This window comes from Coregonus clupeaformis, chromosome 28 (genome assembly GCF_020615455.1).
Source record: "Coregonus clupeaformis isolate EN_2021a chromosome 28, ASM2061545v1, whole genome shotgun sequence".
NCBI classification, from domain to species: Eukaryota; Metazoa; Chordata; class Actinopteri; order Salmoniformes; family Salmonidae; genus Coregonus; species Coregonus clupeaformis.
Genome location: NC_059219.1, coordinates 27,045,260 through 27,060,993, shown reverse-complemented (window position 1 = coordinate 27,060,993; position 15,734 = coordinate 27,045,260). Strand labels below are relative to the sequence as shown.

The following is a 15,734-nucleotide window of genomic DNA, read 5'->3' as shown; positions in this document are numbered from 1 at the left end:
TCACTATCAGAGTGCAGACTTGAGGTATCATCTAACAATGATTTTCATACTAATGCAATCGTTAATACTTATTTCCTCAACGTTTGTGAACCTTGTAAAAAGCAATCAGTGATAGTCCATTACCCACTCCCTCTCATGGTATACAGACTTACTGGTACTTCTACCAAAAAGCTGCTCAAGGCTATTTCCACCCACTGCTGTGTGTGTGTGTCCTTGAGGGTGTTGCATGGGCTGGTGTCCTTGATTACAACCAGCTGATAATGCTCATGCATGTGACTGTTAAAGAAAGCACATTTGTACACGGAGGATGGACAATTTCTGTCCTCAAGGGTTTTGTCCTTGTGTTATTTTTTTTTACATTTTACATTTTTAGTCATTTAGCAGACACTCTTATCCAGAGCGACTTACAGTTAGTGAGTGCATACATTTTCATACTGTATGTATTCTTGTTTTAAATGGCCTAAAGAATATTTATTTGAATATGTTTTGATGCGTGTGTGTGTGTACTTCCGCACTTGTGAATTACCATTCTCACCATCTGGGAATGGAAGCATGGCTCCCCAGTTTCCATCAGCAGCTGCCACTGTTAAGGCATTACACAAGCAGGGAAGTGGGAGGCAGGCAGGCAGTGGTAATGTGGGGGAAGCTGCTATAGCTGCCTAACAAACTCACACCTCCTCAATCTATAATCAGGAACAGGCTCTAGGCATCTGCTCTAGAACGAGATTTCGCTTTAGTCGAGAGACACTTAGTCAAAAGGTGTTTTGCGGATATTACATAATGTGTCTGCAAGAATCACAGTTTAGTGTTGAAATACAAGGCTGTTTGTGCAAATATGCAGCGTTTAATTGCTGGACTTTTACTTGTTTTCTGTTTTATTATATGAATATATAAGATAGAAAAATCGTTGCTGTTTATTTGGATGATTCTTTGTAAAACACCAAGAGAAATAATAACATTTGTTGCATGGCAATAACGTTTTCTGATTCTGAGGTCAGTCAGTGTAACGCTAAACATATGATAAAGGAGGATACTCAATTCAGTATGTGTAGCCCATCAATCATAAAGATTTAATATTTTGAAATTGCAGTGCATTAAAATTGCAATACACGACAAACTTTTGAGGAGATTCCTTAATCGTTAGTGAATCTTGGCGGTAATGACAAAATGACACCGAGTCGCCTAGGTGATTTATCTTCACAACCTCCACTTGCGTAAAAGCGCAATTATTGTACCGCGATCCAAGTGCTCATTACGCATAAGGACACTTTAGGGAAATAAACTAAACACCTGTAGGCGATTAGATTTCCAACTTTGCAATGAATATGCAAATTAAATCATTCACAAATGTTCAAATTTAAGATCAAATGGCACACCTGTGAGAGTGTCAAGAGTCATTCAAATAATTTAGGAAAATTACGCACAGTTTCGATCCATTTTGCCCCAAATTATTTAAGGCCTTTCTTGTGTTAATTACGAAAGTAGGTTAGCTAGAACTTGTCTTCAAGGTCATGGCGCATATAAAGTAGACTAGATACAGTATGGGGGGGAAAACATATGCTGCAAAGGTACAGACACTTGCGTGCTCATAAGAATTGCCATGCACGGTGGGGAATCCTGCGAAAGTCTAGAAGCACGGCAATTGGTCGGCTATATACAGTATTGCTCTATATTCTGGCGGGAAATCTGGTGTGAAGGTGAAGAGAGGCATCTGGTGCGTGGGAGGCCCCGATTTATAACGTCTGATCACGACCCGGTTCTTGGAAAAACGGGTGCTTGACTGCCTGTAAAACCTTAATGAAGCTCCAACTCAATAGTCAAGTTCAACTTTTGACATGGGAACGTAGCCAAGTCAAACGGAGGATAGCGCAACCTTCTCCGAATATAAATATCACTGATGGGGCTTCTGGAAAAGAAATGCCAATGCAAAGGAGATTTCAAGCCAAGGACTTGTGAGATATGTTGATAGATGTGGCAAACAACTGTTGAGGGGGAGCGGAGTATGAGGATTTATTTTCCTAACGTGGACTACTGTCATTTTGGTCTCGTTTGCTTGCATCATAGGCATATGTTGCAGTGCGCAAGAGGAGAGAGGAAGGTTAATTCGGGGTGCAATTGATGCCTAAGTGCCACTATAGGAACCACCTGTAACTTTTACAGAATGGATACCTGTCGTTTTTATCGATGTGAAACAAACGTTTTAGATAAGCGTGATAACTTTTTAGGGGGGTAACAATAAATTGGTATTTAGCCTAAAATATTAAATGTTTGAATCATTTATTATAGTCAATCAAGGGAAAACAATTCTAGCTCATTGAAAGAGAGCTACTAAGTTTATTTTATATAAAAAATTTCCCTCCCTGGGTTGAAGAAATCTCGTTGGCTCATATGGGACTGAGGCACTCGCGTTGCCTGCTCCTTCGGAGAAAAATGGCGGAGCCGGACAATTCTGAGGTATGTCAGTTCGCTGTTAAATGATCCAAGGAGTGACATATGCTGGTCAAAATATTTCGTTATATTGATATAATCGATAATAATAAATTAATGATGGTTCTGTTGATTTATTTTGTATTGTCTTTGTCAGTTTTGAAGTAATCAAGATTGTATCGACTACTGGTGTCTGTAAAAAGCAATGCAGACACATACTACGTTTAGTTGTTTTTGTAAATTGATATGGCATATGTCCCGTTAAAATATTACAGTTGCAAAGATATGCGATGTATAAATGATCTGTAGTGGTTAGTGGGTGCGCTGTCCTTGGTGCTGATTCCACTATCCGTTCAGCACAATCTGTAGCATGGACTCCTGCTGATCTGAAAACGGGTAGATGCGTAACATGATGTAATCTAGCCTACCAAGTGACCTCCAATGCATTCTAAGTAATTCACTGTATTTGTAAATAGCACATTTTGCCATTTAATGCTATAACAAATTGTTTTGCATCAAGGTGCACTGTATTGAAAGCGATTTCTTACAGCAAACAGATCCAGTTCTGTTGCTCTTCTCTGACAATGTTAAAATGTCATACTCTCTTCAAATACACCTTCACTCAATTTTGTCTGTCCCTAATTCTCTCTCTCTCTCTCTCTCTCTCTCTCTCTCTCTCTCTCTCTCTCTCTCTCTCTCTCTCTCTCTCTCTCTTTCTCTCTCTCCCATCCCTTCCCACATTGTCTATCTTTATTTCTGTCTGTCTTTATTTTCTCTATCCCTACCTTTCTCTCTATCTTCATATTCCCTATTTCTCTCTGCCTCACCCCCTCCTCTCTCTTAGCAGCAGCGTACCATCACTGCCCCCCAGTCCCAGTCCTTTCAACCCGCCTCCTTGCCCAAACCTGTGCCTACCGTCCACCATGTGCCGCACCCTCCACATACACCCCATGTAGCGGCCCTGCCCACCTGCCCCGGGCGCGGCAAGATGGCAAAGCTGCTCAACCCGGAGGAAATGACATCACAGGACTACTACTTTGACTCCTACGCCCACTTTGGCATCCATGAGGTAGGTAGGGGTCTCATCCATGAAGTAGGTAGGGGACTCACCCATGAGGTAGGTAGGTAGGGGACTCATCCATGAGGTAGGTAGGTAGGTAGGAAGGTAGGTAGGGGTCTCATCCATGAAGTAGGTAGGTAGGGGTCTCATCCATGAGGTAGGTAGGTAGGGAACTCATCCATGAGGTAGGTAGGCAGGAAGGTAGATAGGGGACTCATCCATGAGTTAGGTAGGTAAGGGACTCATCCATGAGGTAGGTAGGTGGGGGACTCATCCATGATGTAGGCAGGTAGGGGACTCATCCATGAGGTAGGTAGGGGACTCACCCATGAGGTAGGTAGGGGACTCATCCATGAGGTAGGTAGGTAGGGGACTCATCCATGAGGTAGGTAGGTAGGGGACTCATCCATGAGGTAGGTAGGGGACTCATCCATGAGGTAGGTAGGGGACTCATCCATGATGTAGGCAGGTAGGGGACTCATCCATGAGGTAGGTAGGGGACTAACCCATGAGGTAGGTAGGGGACTCATCCATGAGGTAGGTAGGTAGGGGACTCATCCATGAGGTAGGTAGGGGACTCATCCATGAGGTAGGTAGGAAGGTAGGTAGGGGACTCATCCATGAGTTAGGTAGGTAAGGGACTCATCCATGAGGTAGGTTGGTGGGGGACTCATCCATGATGTAGGCAGGTAGGGGACTCATCCATGAGGTAGGTAGGGGACTCACCCATGAGGTAGGTAGGTAGGAGACTCATCCATGAGGTAGGCAGGTAGGGGACTCATCCATGAGGTAGATAGGTAGGAGACTTATCCATGAGGTAGGTAGGTAGGTAGGAGACTCATCCATGAGGTAGGTAGGTAGGAGACTCATCCATGAGGTAGGCAGGTAGGGGACTCATCCATGAGGTAGGTAGGTAGGAGACTCATCCATGAAGTAGGTAGGTAGGTAGGAGACTCATCCATGAGGTAGGGAGGTAGGAGACTCATCAATGAGGTAGGCAGGTAGGAGACTCATCCATGAGGTAAACAGGTAGGAGACTCATCCATGAGGTAGGTAGGTAGGTAGGGGACTCATCCATGAGGTAGGTAGTTAGGTAGGGGACTCATCCATGAGGTAGGAAGGTAGATAGGTAGGTAGGAGACTCATCCATGAGGTAGGTAGGTAGGTAGGTAGGTAGGTAGGAGACTCATCCATGAGGTAGGTTGGTAGGTAGGTAGGAGACTCATCCATGAGGTAGGTAGTTAGGTAGGAGACTCATCCATGAGGTAGGTAGTTAGGTAGGAGACTCATCCATGAGGTAGGTAGTTAGGTAGGAGACTCATCCATGAGGTAGGTAGGTAGGTAGGTAGGAGACTCATCCATGAGGTAGTTAGGTAGGGGACTCATCCATGAGGTAGGTAGGTATGTAGGAGACTCATCCATGAGGTAGGTAGGTAGGAGACTCATCCATGAGGTAGGTAGTTAGGTAGGAGACTCATCCATGAGGTAGGTAGTTAGGTAGGAGACTCATCCATGAGGTAGGTAGTTAGGTAGGAGACTCATCCATGAGGTAGGTAGGGAGGTAGGTAGGAGACTCATCCATGAGGTAGGTAGTTAGGTAGAATACTCATCCATAAGGTAGGTAGGTAGGTAGTTAGGTAGGGGACTCATCCATGAGGTAGGTAGGTAGGTAGGAGACTCATCCATGAGGTAGGTAGGGGACTCATCCATGAGGTAGGTAGGTAGGAGACTCATCCATGAGGTAGGTAGTTAGGTAGGAGACTCATCCATGAGGTAGGTAGGGGACTCATCCATGAGGTAGGTAGGTAGGTAGGTAGGTAGGTAGGTAGGATACTCATCCATGAGGTAGGTAGGTAGGAGACTCATCCATGAGGTAGGTAGTTAGGTAGGAGACTCATCCATGAGGTAGGTAGGTAGGTAGGTAGGTAGGTAGGTAGGTAGGTAGGTAGGTAGGTAGGTAGGAGACTCATCCATGAGGTAGGTAGTTAGGTAGGGGACTCATCCATGAGGTAGGTAGGTAGGTAGGTAGGTAGGTAGGAGACTCATCCATAAGGTAGGTAGTTAGGTAGGGGACTCATCTATGAGGTAGGTAGGTAGGTAGGTAGGAGACTCATCCATGAGGTAGGTAGGTAGGGGACTCATCCATGAGGCAGGTAGGTAGGAGACTCATCCATGAGGTAGGTAGTTAGGTAGGAGACTCATCCATGAGGTAGGTAGGGAGGTAGGTAGGAGACTCATCCATGAGGTAGGTAGTTAGGTAGAATACTCATCCATAAGGTAGGTAGGTAGGTAGTTAGGTAGGGGACTCATCCATGAGGTAGGTAGGTAGGTAGGAGACTCATCCATGAGGTAGGTAGGGGACTCATCCATGAGGTAGGTAGGTAGGAGACTCATCCATGAGGTAGGTAGTTAGGTAGGAGACTCATCCATGAGGTAGGTAGGGGACTCATCCATGAGGTAGGTAGGTAGGTAGGTAGGTAGGTAGGTAGGTAGGATACTCATCCATGAGGTAGGTAGGTAGGAGACTCATCCATGAGGTAGGTAGTTAGGTAGGAGACTCATCCATGAGGTAGGTAGGTAGGTAGGTAGGTAGGTAGGTAGGTAGGTAGGTAGGTAGGTAGGAGACTCATCCATGAGGTAGGTAGTTAGGTAGGGGACTCATCCATGAGGTAGGTAGGTAGGTAGGTAGGTAGGTAGGTAGGAGACTCATCCATAAGGTAGGTAGTTAGGTAGGGGACTCATCTATGAGGTAGGTAGGTAGGTAGGTAGGAGACTCATCCATGAGGTAGGTAGGTAGGGGACTCATCCATGAGGCAGGTAGGTAGGAGACTCATCCATGAGGTAGGTAGTTAGGTAGGAGACTCATCCATGAGGTAGGTAGTTAGGTAGGAGACTCATCCATGAGGTAGGTAGTTAGGTAGGAGACTCATCCATGAGGTAGGCATGTAGGGGACTCATCCATGAGGTAGGTAGGTAGGTAGGTAGGTAGGTAGGTAGGTAGGATACTCATCCATGAGGTAGGTAGGTAGGAGACTCATCCATGAGGTAGGTAGTTAGGTAGGAGACTCATCCATGAGGTAGGTAGGTAGGTAGATAGGTAGGTAGGTAGGTAGGTAGGTAGGTAGGTAGGTAGGTAGGAGACTCATCCATGAGGTAGGTAGTTAGGTAGGGGACTCATCCATGAGGTAGGTAGGTAGGTAGGTAGGTAGGTAGGTAGGTAGGTAGGTAGGTAGGTAGGTAGGAGACTCATCCATAAGGTAGGTAGTTAGGTAGGGGACTCATCTATGAGGTAGGTAGGTAGGTAGGTAGGAGACTCATCCATGAGGTAGGTAGGTAGGGGACTCATCCATGAGGCAGGTAGGTAGGAGACTCATCCATGAGGTAGGTAGTTAGGTAGGAGACTCATCCATGAGGTAGGTAGTTAGGTAGGAGACTCATCCATGAGGTAGGTAGTTAGGTAGGAGACTCATCCATGAGGTAGGCATGTAGGGGACTCATCCATGAGGTAGGTAGGTAGGTAGGATACTCATCCATGAGGTAGGTAGGTAGGAGACTCATCCATGAGATAGTTAAGTAGGAGACTCATCCATTAGGTAGGTAGGTAGATAGGTAGGTAGGAGACTCATCCATGAGGTAGGTAGTTAGGTAGGGGACTCATCCATGAGGTAGGTAGGTAGGTAGGTAGGGGACTCATCCATGAGGTAGGTAGTTAGGTAGGTGAGTCATCCATGAGGTAGGTAGTTAGGTAGGAGACTCATCCATAAGGTAGGTAGTTAGGTAGGAGACTCATCCATGAGGTAGGCAGTTAGGTAGGAGACTCATCCATGAGGTAGGTAGTTAGGTAGGGGACTCATCCATGATGTAGGTAGGTAGGTAGGGGACTCATCCATGAGGCAGGTAGGTAGGAGACTCATCCATGAGGTAGGTAGTTAGGTAGGAGACTCATCCATGAGGTAGGTAGGTAGGAGACTCATCCATGAGGTAGGTAGTTAGGTAGGAGACTCATCCATGAGGTAGGTAGGTAGGTAGGAGACTCATCCATGAGGTAGGTTGTTAGGTAGGGGACTCATCCATGATGTAGGTAGGTAGGTAGGTAGGTAGGTAGGTAGGAGACTCATCCATAAGGTAGGCAGTTAGGTAGGGGACTCATCTATGAGGTAGGTAGGTAGGTAGGAGACTCATCCATGAGGTAGGTAGGTAGGGGACTCATCCATGAGGCAGGTAGGTAGGAGACTCATCCATGAGGTAGGTAGTTAGGTAGGAGACTCATCCATGAGGTAGGTAGTTAGGTAGGAGACTCATCCATGAGGTAGGCATGTAGGGGACTCATCCATGAGGTAGGTAGGTAGGTAGGTAGGTAGGATACTCATCCATGAGGTAGGTAGGTAGGAGACTCATCCATGAGATAGTTAAGTAGGAGACTCATCCATTAGGTAGGTAGGTAGGTAGGTAGGAGACTCATCCATGAGGTAGGTAGTTAGGTAGGGGACTCATCCATGAGGTAGGTAGGTAGGTAGGTAGGTAGGGGACTCATCCATGAGGTAGGTAGTTAGGTAGGAGCGTCATCCATGAGGTAGGTAGTTAGGTAGGAGACTCATCCATAAGGTAGGTAGTTAGGTAGGAGACTCATCCATGAGGTAGGCAGTTAGGTAGGAGACTCATCAATGAGGTAGGTAGTTAGGTAGGGGACTCATCCATGAGGTAGGTAGGTAGGAGACTCATCAATGAGGTAGGTAGGTAGGAGACTCATCCATGAGGTAGGTAGGTAGGTAGGTAGGTAGGAGACTCATCCATGAGGTAGGTAGGTAGGAGACTCATCCATGAGGTAGGTAGGTAGGAGACTCATCCATGAGGTAGGTAGGTGGGAGACTCATCCATGATGTAGATATAGTGCCTTCAGAAAGTATTCACACCCTTTTCCACATTTTGTTGTGTTACAAAGTGGGATTAAATGGATTTAATTGTTGTTGTTTTTTGTCAACAATCCACACAAAATCATCTGTAATGTGAAGGTGGAAGAAAAATGCATTTGTACAAAAATTTATGAAAAATAAAACACTAATATATCTTGATTAGATAAATATTCAACCCCCTGAGTCAATACATGTTAGAATCACCTTTCGCAGCGATTACAGCTGTGAGTCTTTCTGGGTAAGACTCGAAGAACTTTGCACACCTGGATTGTACAATATTTGCACATTATTCTTAAAAAAATTATTCAAGCTCTGTCAAGTTGGTTATTGATCATTGCTAGACAGCCATTTTCAAGTCATGCCATAGATTTTCAAGCCGATTTAAGTCAAAACTGCAACTAGGCAACTCAGGAACATTCAATGTCGTCTTGGTAAGCAGCTCCAGTGTATATTTGGCCTTGGTGTTTTAGGTTATTGTCCTGCTGAAAGGTGAATTTATCTCCCAGTGTCTGTTGGAAAGCAGACTGAACCAGGTTTTCCTTTAGGATTTAGCCTGTGCTTAGCTCTATTCCGTTTATTTTTATCATTAAAAAAACTCCCCAGTCCTTGCCGATGACAAGCATACCCATAACATCATGCATGCTTGAAAATATGAGGAGTGGTACTTAGTGATGTGTTGTGTTGGATTTGCCCCAAACATTACGCTTTGTATTCAGGACATAAAGTTAATTTCTTTGCCACATTTTTAGACAATTTACTTTAGTGCCTTTTTGCAAACAGGATGCATATTTTTGAATATTGTAACACAACAGAATGTGGAAAAAGTCTATTGAAGTGTCAGACTCATACCCCAGATAGTAATCTATTGAAGTGTCAGACTCATACCCCAGATAGTGATCTATTGAAGTGTCAGACTCATACCCCAGATAGTGATCTATTGAAGTGTCAGACTCATACCCCAGATAGTGATCTATTGAAGTGTCAGACTCATACCCCAGATAGTGATATATTGAAGTGTCAGACTCATACCCCAGATAGTGATCTATTAAAGTGTCAGACTCATACCCCAGATAGTGATCTATTAAAGTGTCAGACTCATACCCTACATAGTGATCTATTGAAGTGTCAGACTCATACCCCAGATAGTGATCTATTGAAGTGTCAGACTCATACCCTACATAGTGATCTATTGAAGTGTCAGACTCATACCCCAGATAGTGATCTATTGAAGTGTCAGACTCATACCCTACATAGTGATCTATTGAAGTGTCAGACTCATACCCCAGATAGTGATCTATTGAAGTGTCAGACTCATACCCTACATAGTGATCTATTGAAGTGTCAGACTCATACCCCAGATAGTGATCTATTGAAGTGTCAGACTCATACCCCAGATAGTGATCTATTGAAGTGTCAGAATCATACCCTACATAGTGATCTATTGAAGTGTCAGACTCATACCCCAGATAGTGATCTATTAAAGTGTCAGACTCATACCCTACATAGTGATCTATAGAAGTGTCAGACTCATACCCTACATAGTGATCTATTGAAGTGTCGGACTCATACCCCAGATAGTGATCTATTAAAGTGTCAGACTCATACCCTACATAGTGATCTATAGAAGTGTCAGACTCATACCCTACATAGTGATCTATAGAAGTGTCAGACTCATACCCTACATAGTGATCTATAGAAGTGTCAGACTCATACCCTACATAGTGATCTATTAAAGTGTCAGACTCATACCCCAGATAGTGATCTATGGTCTAGGTAGCCTAAAACTAAAAAGAGAGAAAGGGAACAACCTAAAATGTGTTTCTGTCGAGGTCCTTATTTAGCATGTGGGTCAGGTTACTGTCTGAATGCAAAGCAGACCCAAGAACAGAACTGCCCCCGATAAAATGTGTGAGTGTGCGTGTGTGTGTACGTGTGTGTGTGAATGGGTTTAGAGAGATGGGTATCAGATAATCCCAGCAGGGTTTCGTTATAGACCTACCTCTTTTTAAAGAGCCTGTGCCAGCGATTCGGCCTAAATACTGCCTTGGATTTGTCTATTTCTTCTGCATCCGTAGACACCATTAGTCTGTGTGATTAATGGGGGCTGAGCTAGAGCTGTGTTTGTGAGAAAAGGGCGGATCCCGAAAGGGTCTGGGGCCGGGTCTTTTATACAAAAACGTAGTGTAGAGTCAGAATGGTTTGAGCTACAAACCATTAAAACCTATCTATGAAAATATGTTTTGCTATATGACACTCACAAGCCCCACAATAGTTGTTAGAAGGTAAGGGGTTCTTCTACATAGAAGATCATAGGAAATCCCAGGACATAGTATCTACAATACTGTAATCAGCTGACATAGTTGCTGTCACAAACTCCAAACTCCACACAGTTGTCAAATCAAATTAAATTGTATTTGTCACATACACGTGTTTAGCAGATGTTATAGCGGGTGTAGCGAAATGCTTGTGCTTCTAGCTCCGACAGTGCAGTAATATCTAACAAGTAATATCTAACAATTTCACAACATATACCTAATACACACAAAACTTGTAAGGAATGGAATCTAAGAAAATATACATATATGGACAAGCAATGACAGAGCGGCATGGACTAAGACACAGTAGAATATTATAGAATAGAATGCAGTATATACAGTGAGGGAAAAAAGTATTTGATCCCCTGCTGATTTTGTACATTTGCCCACTGACAAAAAAAAGATCAGTCTATAATTTTAATGGTAGGTTTATTTGAACAGTGAGAGACAGAATAACAACAAAAAAATCCACAAAAATGCATGTAAAACATTTTATAAATTGATTTGCATTTTAATGAGGGAAATAAGTATTTGACACCCTCTCAATCAGAAAGATTTCTGGCTCCCAAGTGTCTTTTATACAGGTAATGAGCTGAGATTAGGAGCACTCTCTTAAAGGGAGTGCTCCTAATCTCAGCTTGTTACCTGTATAAAAGACACCTGTCCACAGAAGCAATCAATCAATCAGATTCCAAACTCTCCACCATGGCCAAGACCTAAGAGCTCTCCAAGGATGTCAGGGACAAGATTGTAGACCTACACAAGGCTGGAATGGGCTACAAGACCATCGCCAAGCAACTTGGTGAGAAGGTGACAACAGTTGGTGCGATTATTCGCAAATGGAAGAAACACAAAAGACCTGTCAATCTCCCTCGGCCTGGGGCTCCATGCAAGATCTCACCTCGTGGAGTTGCAATGATCAGGAGAACGGTGAGGAATCAGCCCAGAACTACACGGGAGGATCTTGTCAATGATCTCAAGGCAGCTGGGACCATAGTCACCAAGAAAACAATTGGTAACATACTACGCCGTGAAGGACTGAAATCCTGCAGCGCCCGCAAGGTCCCCCTGCTCAATAATATAATATAATATGCCATTTAGCAGACGCTTTTATCCAAAGCGACTTACAGTCATGTGTGCATACATTTTTACGTATGGGTGGTCCCGGGGATCGAACCCACTACCCTGGCGTTACAAGCGCCATGCTCTACCAACTGAGCTACAGAGGACCTCAAGAAAGCACATATACATGCCCGTCTGAAGTTTGCCAATGAACATCTGAATGATTCAGAGGAGAACTGGGTGAAAGTGTTGTGGTCAGATGAGACCAAAATGGAGCTCTTTGGCATCAACTCAACTCGCCGTGTTTGGAGGAGGAGGAATGCTGCCTATGACCCCAAGAACACCATCCCCACCGTCAAACATTGAGGTGGAAACATTATGCTTTGGGGGTGTTTTTCTGCTAAGGAGACAGGACAACTTTACTGCATCAAAGGGACGATGGACGGGGCCATGTACTGTCAAATCTTGGGTGAGAACCTCCTTCCCTCAGCCAGGGCATTGAAAATGGGACGTGGATGGGGATTCCAGCATGACAATGACCCAAAACACACGGTCAAGGCAACAAAGGAGTGGCTCAAGAAGAAGCACATTAAGGTCCTGGAGTGGCCTAGCCAGTCTCCAGACCTTAATCCCATAGAAAATCTGTGGAGGGAGCTGAAGGTTCGAGTTGCCAAACGTCAGCCTCGAAACCTTAATGACTTGGAGAACATCTGCAAAGAGGAGTGGGACAAAATCCCTCCTGAGATGTGTGCAAACCTGGTGGCCAACTACAAGAAACGTCTGACCTCTGTGATTGCCAACAAGGGTTTTGACACCAAGTACTAAGTCATGTTTTGCAGAGGGGTCAAATACTTATTTCCCTCATTAAAATGCAAATCAATTTATAACATTTTTGACATGTGTTTTTATGGATTTTTTGTTGTTGTTATTCTGTCTCTCAATGTTCAAATAAACCTACCATTAAAATTATAGACTGATCATTTCTTTGTCAGTGGGCAAACATACAAAATCAGCAGGGGATCAAATACTTTTTCCCTCACTGTACATATGAGATGAGTAGTGCAAGATATGTAAACATTATTAAAATGACTGTAAACATAATTAAAGTGACTATTGTTCAATTTCTTAAAGTGGCCAGTGATTTCAATAGGCAGCAGCAGCTGCTATGTGCTAGTGATGGCTATTTAACAGTCTGATGGCCTTGAGATAGAAGCTGTTTTTCATTCTCTCAGTCTCAGCTTTGATGCACTTGTACTGACCTCGCCTTCTGGATGATAGCAGGGTGAACAGGCAGTGGCTTGGGTGGTTGATGTCCTTGATGATCTTTTTGGCCTTCCTGTGACATCGGGTGCTGTATGTGTCTTGGAGGGCGGGTAGTTTGCTCCGATAATGCGTTCGGCAGACCACACCACCCTCTGGAGAGCCCTGCGGTTGCGGGCGATGCAGCTGCCATACCAGGTGGTGATACAGCCGACAGGATGCTCTCAATTGTGCATCTGTAAAAGTTTGTGAGGGTTTTAGGTGCCAAGCCGAATTTCTTCAGCCTCCTGAGGTTGAAGAGGCTCTGTTGCGCCTTCTTCACCACACTGTCTGCGTGGGTGGACCATTTCAGTTTGTCGGTGATGTGTACGCCAAGGAACTTGAAGCTTTCCACCTTCTCCTCTGTGGTCCCGTCGATGTGGATAGGGGCATGCACCCTCTGCTGTTTCATGAAGTCCACAATCATCTCCATTGTTTTTTTTACGTTGAGTGAGAGGTTATTTTCCTGGCACCACACTCCCAGAGCCCTCACCTCCTCCCTGTAGGCGGTCTCGTCATTGTTGGTAATCAAGCCTACTACTGTTGTGTCGTCTGCAAACTTGATGATTGAGTTGGAGGCGTGCTTGGCCACGCAGTCATGGGTGAACAGGGAGTACAGGAGGGGGCTGAGCACGCACCCTTGTGGGGCCCCAGTGTTGAGGATCAGCGAAGTGGAGATATTGTTTCCTACCTTCACCACCTGGGGGCGGCCCGTCAGGAAGTCCAGGACCCAGTTGCACAGGGCGGGTTCAGACCCAGGGCCTCGAGCTTGATGATGAGCTTGGAGGGTACTATGGTGTTGAATGCTGAGCTATAGTCAATGAACAGCATTCTTACATAGGTATTCCTCTTGTCCAGATGGGATAGGGCAGTGTGCAATGTGATGCCGATTGCATCGTCTGTGGATCTATTGGGGCGGTAAGCAAATTGAAGTGGGTCTAGGGTGACAGGTAAGGTAGAGGTGATATGATTATTGACTAGTCTCTCAAAGCACTTCATGATGACAGAGGTGAGTGCTACATTGCGATAGTCATTTAGTTCAGTTACCTTTGCTTTCTTAGGTACAGGAACAATGGTGGCCATCTTGAAGCATGTGGGAACAGCAGACTGGGAAAGGGAGAGACTGAATATGTCCATAAACACACCAGCCAGCTGGTCTGCGCATGCTCTGAGGACGCGGCTAGGGATGCCGTCTGGGCCGGCAGCCTTGCGGGGGTTAACATGCTTAAATGTCTTAATCACATCGGCCATGGAGAAGGAGAGGCCACAGTCCTTGGTAGTGGGCCTCGTCATTGGCACTGTGTTATCCTCAAAGCGGGCGAAGAAGGTGTTTAGTTTGTCTGGAAGCTAGACGTCGGTGTCGGTGACGTGGCTGGTTTTCCTTTTGTAGTCCGTGATTGTCTGTAGACCCTGCCACATACGTCTCGTGTCTGAGCCGTTGAATTGCGACTCCACTATGTCTCTATACTGATGTTTTGCCAGTTTAATTGCCTTGCGGAGTGAGTAGCTACACTGTTTGTATTCTGCCATATTCCCAGTCACCTTGCCATGGTTGAATGCGGTTGTTCGCGCTTTCAGATTGGAGCGAATGCTGCCATCTATCCACGGTTTCTGGTTAGGGTAGGTTTTAATAGTCACAGTGGTTAGATATAAAAAAAAAATTGCAGACCTTATTTTTTACATTTACATTTGTCAATAAAACTCATGAATGCAACTGTTTATGTCAAATTGTTTTGTGTTCTACATTTAGCCCTGGTTGTCCTGAAAATAAAATGGTAAAACACTTAATTGTGAGGCTAAATATAAGGGCTGGATGAATGAAAAGCAGAATTATGCTGGGATCTCGGGACTAATAGGGTTAAGTCTTTTTGAGCTTGACGTCCTCTGTGTATCATAGTATCATGTTTTTCCTGACCCCATGACCTGACCAGGTAAAAGTCCTGGACCCATTCATAGTTGCCGAGCTACAAAGTCTTGCACATTCTGCAAATGCTAACTTCCACATAAGTCAAATATTCACTTAGTCTCCCATTGACACCAATGCATGACTAAGGGCTGGATCTTCCGCGATACTTCTGCAATACGGATTGAATCCAGCCCTAAGTGAAAATTCAACTTAAATAAAAGTTACGATTCACCTCTCTGTGAGATTCCCAATCCCATCAACATTCCCATGTTGTTCCCTGTTGTACAGGAGATGCTGAAGGATGAAGTGCGAACCCTGACATATAGGAATGCCATGTACCACAACAAGCACATGTTCAAGGACAAGATAGTTCTGGATGTGGGCAGTGGGACAGGCATCCTGTCCATGTTCGCTGCCAACGCGGGCGCCAGGCACGTGTACGGGGTGAGAGTCCTTCTCCTGCTTTAAACACCAAACACCTTTTTCACACTGCAAAGCCAAGCTGAGCTGAGCCAAGCTGTACTGAGCCATGTTCAGATGCCAAACGTTGTCGAACGTTGCAGATAGAAATTTCATGAATAGAGCTGATATGATTCCTTATTCTACATGTCAGAGAGGCATGTTCGTTCTACATAGCCTATTTCTATAAGAACGTTCCAAAATGTTGCGTCCTGCTGAACGCGCCCCTGGCTATGCATTTAACAGATGCCTGTTTCACACTACAGGGCCGACCTGAACCATACCCTGCTACT

The 15,734-nt window shown here is 44.8% G+C and overlaps 1 protein-coding gene across 3 annotated transcripts in view; it reads left to right on the top strand.

Annotated features, from left to right (window-relative positions):
- The first annotated feature begins 1,781 nt into the window (after positions 1 to 1,781).
- LOC121543404 (protein arginine N-methyltransferase 8-B) overlaps positions 1,782 to 15,734 on the top strand; it is a 29,416-nt gene continuing 15,463 nt past the window's right edge. The window contains exons 1-3 of one of the 3 annotated variants that reach the window (XM_041853244.2): positions 1,782 to 2,454; positions 3,272 to 3,496; positions 15,271 to 15,426. In XM_041853244.2, coding sequence (XP_041709178.1) covers positions 2,389 to 2,454; positions 3,272 to 3,496; positions 15,271 to 15,426 — 447 coding nt within the window. In that variant the 5' untranslated portion in view covers positions 1,782 to 2,388. The remainder of the gene's footprint in view (positions 2,455 to 3,271; positions 3,497 to 15,270; positions 15,427 to 15,734) is intronic. The other 2 variants (XM_041853245.2, XM_041853246.2) reach the window with 2 other exon arrangements.